Raw genomic sequence first — 5,999 nt, 5'->3', positions numbered from 1 at the left:
TTTGCCAGTTTATTCCTGGTTTCCACTTGTTTGAGTCAAGCTAATTTGTCAATGTGCGTTCGCACTGCAGCCTGAAGTGACCCAATTCCGATTTTTTTGACATAATGCGACCTGTATCTGATCTTTTCATGGCAGTGTGAACAGCACAGGTCAGATTCTTTTTCGAATGTGACCCGTATCCGATACATATCCGATTCAAATGCGACCTAACGTCCAGGTCACATTCATCCGAACTGAACGTCACTGATTCTCAACAAATCTCACTGTTCTGCGTCCTGATTTGCGCAAGCGGGTAGAAAAACAACAACCATGACGGATTATATGAGGATTAAGTTGTTAATATGCTTCTCTAGCTGGACAACAACTTCAAATATGTAAGCTAAGCTCCACCGTTAGCCTCCATGTTTACTTCCGCAAACACTGAGCACTACTTCTTTTTATGGCGGTTGGCAGAACACTGAGAACGCTGACGCTATTGCGCCCTCTACTGCGCATGCGGGACACTTTCAGGTCGTTTGCCCGTTCAGACCAAGTACAGACTGCAGAACACGTACAGGTCGCAATTACTGGCAGTGTGAACGGCCCCGGCAGAAAAATCGGAATTGAGACAGTTGGGGGTTCAGACAATGCACTGCACCCAAACTTAGGTCTAAAAGTGGTTAGGAATCCATACAGAAAGCTAACAAGTTACTCTGACCTCAACTCTATTTATGGACGGTGCTGAAAAGCCACTTCAGTACCAGGAATCCAACAAATTCAAAAAGACCCATCATTTCTGATGCTAACATGCACATTTTTAAAGAAATATTTAACCAAATATCTACAGAAGTACATGTATATATTTGAGCCTGTGTGGACTAATGAAGAGTCACAATAAATACAAATTGTTTTTTTAAAAACTAGTGTTTTACATAATCAACTGATCTCCCAAAAAGACAATTAAAACTTCATTAACGATTTAAAAGAGTTTGGAAGTGCAGATTGTAACATTTCCTATCACTGTGTTTCAGTAGCATTTGGAAACAGATGCTTTGCAATGATTTAAATTACCTAAAAGAAAATCGCTTCCTGCACAATTTCTGGTTTTCTGCTTGCAGCTACTTAAAAAGTCTACCACACAAAATATGTCACGTAGTGCTTACTGTCGACACACTTTGACTTAATCTAAATTAAAATTAAAGCAGGGTGCTTAGGAGGCGAGTAATCTGTTCAGAGGTTAGAGACATGGCATCTCACTACCCTTTCCCCGCCTGCTCTCCCCTTTTGCTCCCCTTCTCTTTTCATTCATGTTGCTGGTGCTGGAGCTGGAGCAGGAGCTACTTGGTAATAAATGGCATTAATTTCACCCCTACAAAAAAAACAGGCTCATTTTCCAGCCCATTACTCCAATCCTCTGTCAGAGACAAAGCCTTGAAGCTGGCTGTTCGGAAAGTGGGCGGTAAAGTAGAGCATCTACAAGGGAACATACAGTACATGACAATAACACGGCCGCATGAAAGAGAGAGGCAGACGGTGTGAAAGAGTGTGCATCATTACAAGGTTGGAGTGGACGGCACAGAAAAGCAGGATGGGTAGAGGGAGACATGTTGGTTCATGGAGACAAGAGGTCTCATTTGGTTTACAAAATCTGAAAAAGTAGACTATCTGACTTTGGGGCTTGCATTTTAGACTAATGAGACGAGATTTCAGGCTGAAAATAAAACAAACAAAGAAAAAAAAAAAACAGGAACCAGGAAAGACTCAAGAACCGAAATTCCACAGTAACTATAAAGGTAATAACAGAGCAAGTGAGTGGTGTGATTTAAAAATAATTTCTGGTGATAAATCACATTTCATTTGGAGGAATTTCTGGAGGAATTATTCATAATGAGGTTAAACTAGAGCCTTATTTTGAAGGAGACCTCCTAGTAAGAACTTTTAAAGCCAGTGATTACTGCCCATTACCGCTAATTACACAGAACAAGTTGTACACTTAAGTTTCTAGGAAAGGATTGCTTTTACAGCTACTCTATTTTGAGTCTGATACAATAAATGTGTAATAAATAGGCAAAGCAAGGCAAATTCATTCATACACAAAGCAATTTACAGGACATTGAAATGACAAAAATGATCTTAGTCTTGCTTAAAACCAGATTTCAATATCAAATCCTTGACAACTGAATTAAAATTTTTATTTTTCAACAAGTAGTTAAAAAATATAGAAATTCAAGAAATTGTTAAGCTCTGTAAAAGCATAGCTGGTTGTTTTTAATCTCCCTCTCCAATCACTGATCAGCGATGGTGCAAAAGGTTTACCATGGAGATCTTTAGATCACAATGAGCTGTAAACAACTCCGGTTTTCAGTCGTGATTCAAAGGAGACGGCATCAGTGAGAACCTGCTGATTGGTGTGACCTGATTCTGGTGTTGGTCAGGACTCTGGCTGCAGCATTTTGGATGATGCTACAGCATCTTGAGTGTAAAGTCATTAATCTAATCTACAGAAAATAAAAACCATGAACTAGTGTTTCTGTGTCGTGTGTTGACGTGAAATTCTTTATTTTGGCAATGCTTCAAAAATGATAATAGACCAATTTAGTCATTTAGATTTACATTGTTGTTAAACTAAACTTCAGGGTTTATTTAATGTTCTGTGTCGTTTACTCTCTGTTGGCTCTTTGTAACTGAACATAGTCTCTTAAGGCTTTTATTGCTGTTGTTCCAGCTGAAGTCCTGGCTGTTTTTAATCAAGCTACATATTTTATGTTTCAGGATTTTTATACTGAAGCTGTTTTAAAAACTCCTTCATAGTTCTTAAGCAGTCTTAAGATTTTGTTAATTTACTTTTAGCTGCAGACTACAGAGAAACGCTGCTGTCTTGGTGCTTTTGCACCTTTTAAAAATCATTTGATAGTTTTGGCTCACATGTTGAGCTGTTTGCAGGGATTGAATAGTGTGGTAAATTGTTCCAGTTATATCAAGTAATAAATAGTTTTTCTGTCCATATAGGTCAGTATATTGTCCCACAGGGATCCAGTCTGGGCCCGTTTCTTTTTTCTATGAATCTGCTGCCTTTGGGTTAATCTTTGAATATTATATTTAGGCTTTTTAACAATTTTGAATATGGTGATCAAATTAACCTCCCACTGAAAGTGAAATGGGACATTACATCTGTTTCAATGACAATAAATCCTGAATCAAAACTTTTAAAGTTTTCATTAAAACACTGGAATGATTATTATGCGTTTACCACCTTTAGGTGTGCTGACCTCACATGACCTCCCTGCTGTCAGAAATCTAGGTTTGTTTCTTGACACTTACAGTATTTTAAGCTGAAAAAAAAAAAAACATTTCAGTAGTAAATTCCTCCTTGTTGGTTTTATCTGAGGATTTTAGGAGAGGTAAAGTCTTACATTCTTAATAATGATACTGAGTATCTAGATTTTTAACACATAAATGGTTAAATCCACTGACTGGCTGAAACTGATGTGTAATGCTGTAACTTGCCCCTCTACACTGGATTCCTGCAGATTTTCAGAATACAGTTAAAGTTTTGAGCAGTTGCTGTGACTAGAGAAGTGCTAAAGTCTGAGGACTGGAGTCATCAAGTCGGTAAAAACCGCAGCTTTGAAATTAAAAATAATGAGTGAGGGAGCTTTTTGGGCTGCTGCTCCTAATGCTCTACCTCTACTACTTACTGCATTTTTTTTACAGATTTTTACACTCATTCTATTTAATCTGTTTTAAAATTAAAAAGCTAATTTATCCATATTTACAAGCTGTTTCTACATATAAATTTGCTGCTCTGTGTTTCTTGTTACCCTGTGTACTGCAATTTGTGAAAGCATGGAGTTTCTTTGAGTGTAAATGTGCTATATAAATACATTTGAATTATTTGACTTTGGATCCTTTCATTTGGATGTTTTCGATAACCTGAAAAAGGTGGAAGGACAGATTAACAAGCTGTTTTTAATTTGTCTTTCTGGACTACTTAGGTAATGACACAGAGTCAATCCACTAGACCTGATATGCAAAACAAAAACTCAAAACTGTATTAACTTTTCAATCATTATGAACAAGACACCAGAAAAAGACCCCATTTAACATGTAGCTGCACTTCTTTTCAGTGCAAGTATTCAAACTGAAAACAGACATGTTCATCTATAAGAAGCTGAATAAAACCATCAATAAACAATTTGACATGTTGCATTTTAAGATAAGCTCATGCAGACTCACCTGAAATCCCCCTTGTTGTTGGAGACTCTATCTGTAGGGCAGTACGGGGCAGAAGTCTCCACCACCACTATTTCCATGTGCTGAGATGCGTTTCCTCTGGAACTGGTCACCAGACACTCCCAGTTGCCGGCGAGAGCCACATCAATGTTGGAAAGGATCACCTCACTGGTGGAAAGGAGAGAAATATGAGAGTGTGAATTTAAATAGCCTGTTTTGTGGCTTGAGTACTGGAGATTTATCTGTAAGCTTTAGACATCTTTCATCCAGTGTGTGGATTAAAATATTCAGTGTTGATTTAGGATATGGATTTCAATTTATAATTAAATGTAATAACGTTTTGGAAGGGTTTTGTTTCTGGACTTAATTCTGTGGTGTTTGGATCATTTTGGGATTAGGCCGATGAATGCAGTCAAACACCAGAGACAATATGTGTCTCACAAAGTCTAATTCATTTAAGAGACCCTTGTGGGAGTGTGTCTATCTGAGTATGTGGCAGCTTAAAATGTTGGCTGGGACTTAAGATGATTATTACTCACGCTCATCTTCCCTACTCTGAAACAGAGATTCATATCCCAGCAGAAAATGTCTGATTAAACAAAAGATGGTGAAACAGTGACAATAGAAAGCATTCACCAAGGAGACTAATCTCGAGGATTTTTACTCACTCTGAACAAAAAGGGGGAGAAGTCGGCAGAGATCACTAAGCAACGCGAATAGTCACCATGGAAATGCTGCTTCTTTATAAAGTGGGAGCTGTTTAAGCTCCAGGTCCAACACAGAATAATTGTCGGTCATTTTTTGCAAAAAGTGTTTTTTCCCCACCAAAATCATCTTTTGTCAATAAAGAGGTGGTCATATATGTGTTATTTAATAAAAATGTAAATATCTATTTCATCAGATTTTATCTTTTTTCTATCATTCACTTTATACCTTTATGTACATACATAAATAGAACAATTACTTAGAACTTGCAGCATTACAAACAATTATTGTACAAGCCTCCCACCCATGACTGTTGTAAAAAAAACAACTAATTTCCAAACTTTCTCTACCTTTACCATGACATATATGCATATATTCAATGGAAAGTAGTCTGGGACAAAATTATTTAAAAGAAATAATCAATAAACTTCAACATTATTGTTGTTTAACAGTCCAATTCAGCATTTAGTCTTCTTAAATTCAGACCCATCATCAATCTTTGTGTCTGAAAAAAATATGTGCATGTGTATTTCTGCATTAAAACGACATACTATTTATATAAAAGATTAAAAACTGTGCAAACAACAAAGATGTGCGAACGCCAGTAGAAATATTGTTTAAAATGAGTAAAACTTACAATCAGGCATTTAAGCACTTATTGAGTTTTTTGGGAGCGGAGATGATCATAGAGTCTAACAGCTGCTGGGAGGAAGCATCTCTTATAAAGCTCTTTTGTGCACTTAGGATGCAACAGTAATAAAGAGGAGCTCTTCAGTTCAGCAATATATTTTAATTAACTGAATATGTCACAATGAAAGTAGAGAAATATGTGAAATATATTTGTCATGATTTCAAAATTCAACTGCGGTGTATAGACCTTTGAAAGCCACTGTACAACTAAACAACCAAGAACCCAAAGAAAAGAACTTATTCCCAATTTAATTATGGGAAATGTGTGTGTGTGTGTGTGTGTGTGTGTGTGTGTGTGTGTGTGTGTGTGTGTGTGTGTGTGTGTGTGTGTGGGGGGGGGGGATAGAGACTGGCGCACAACGCACACATAAACACAGGAGCGCCCAGGTTGG

The 5,999-nt window shown here is 37.3% G+C and overlaps 1 protein-coding gene across 1 annotated transcript in view; it reads right to left on the bottom strand.

Annotated features, from left to right (window-relative positions):
* Nucleotides 1-5,999, bottom strand: part of LOC106939291 (adhesion G protein-coupled receptor A3-like) — a gene marked incomplete at its 5' end in the record, with an annotated part of 44,412 nt that overhangs the window by 14,337 nt on the left and 24,076 nt on the right. The window contains one exon of the mRNA XM_015021658.1: nucleotides 4,216-4,380. Within this exon, the coding sequence (XP_014877144.1) occupies nucleotides 4,216-4,380 (165 nt within the window). The remainder of the gene's footprint in view (nucleotides 1-4,215; nucleotides 4,381-5,999) is intronic.

The sequence above is a fragment of the Poecilia latipinna genome, unplaced genomic scaffold, assembly GCF_001443285.1.
Source record: "Poecilia latipinna isolate Pla-1442-1.1 unplaced genomic scaffold, P_latipinna-1.0 Scaffold2822, whole genome shotgun sequence".
NCBI lineage: Eukaryota > Metazoa > Chordata > Actinopteri > Cyprinodontiformes > Poeciliidae > Poecilia > Poecilia latipinna.
The sequence above is the reverse complement of the archived record's forward strand: the minus strand, read 5'-3'. Positions and strand labels throughout refer to the sequence as shown.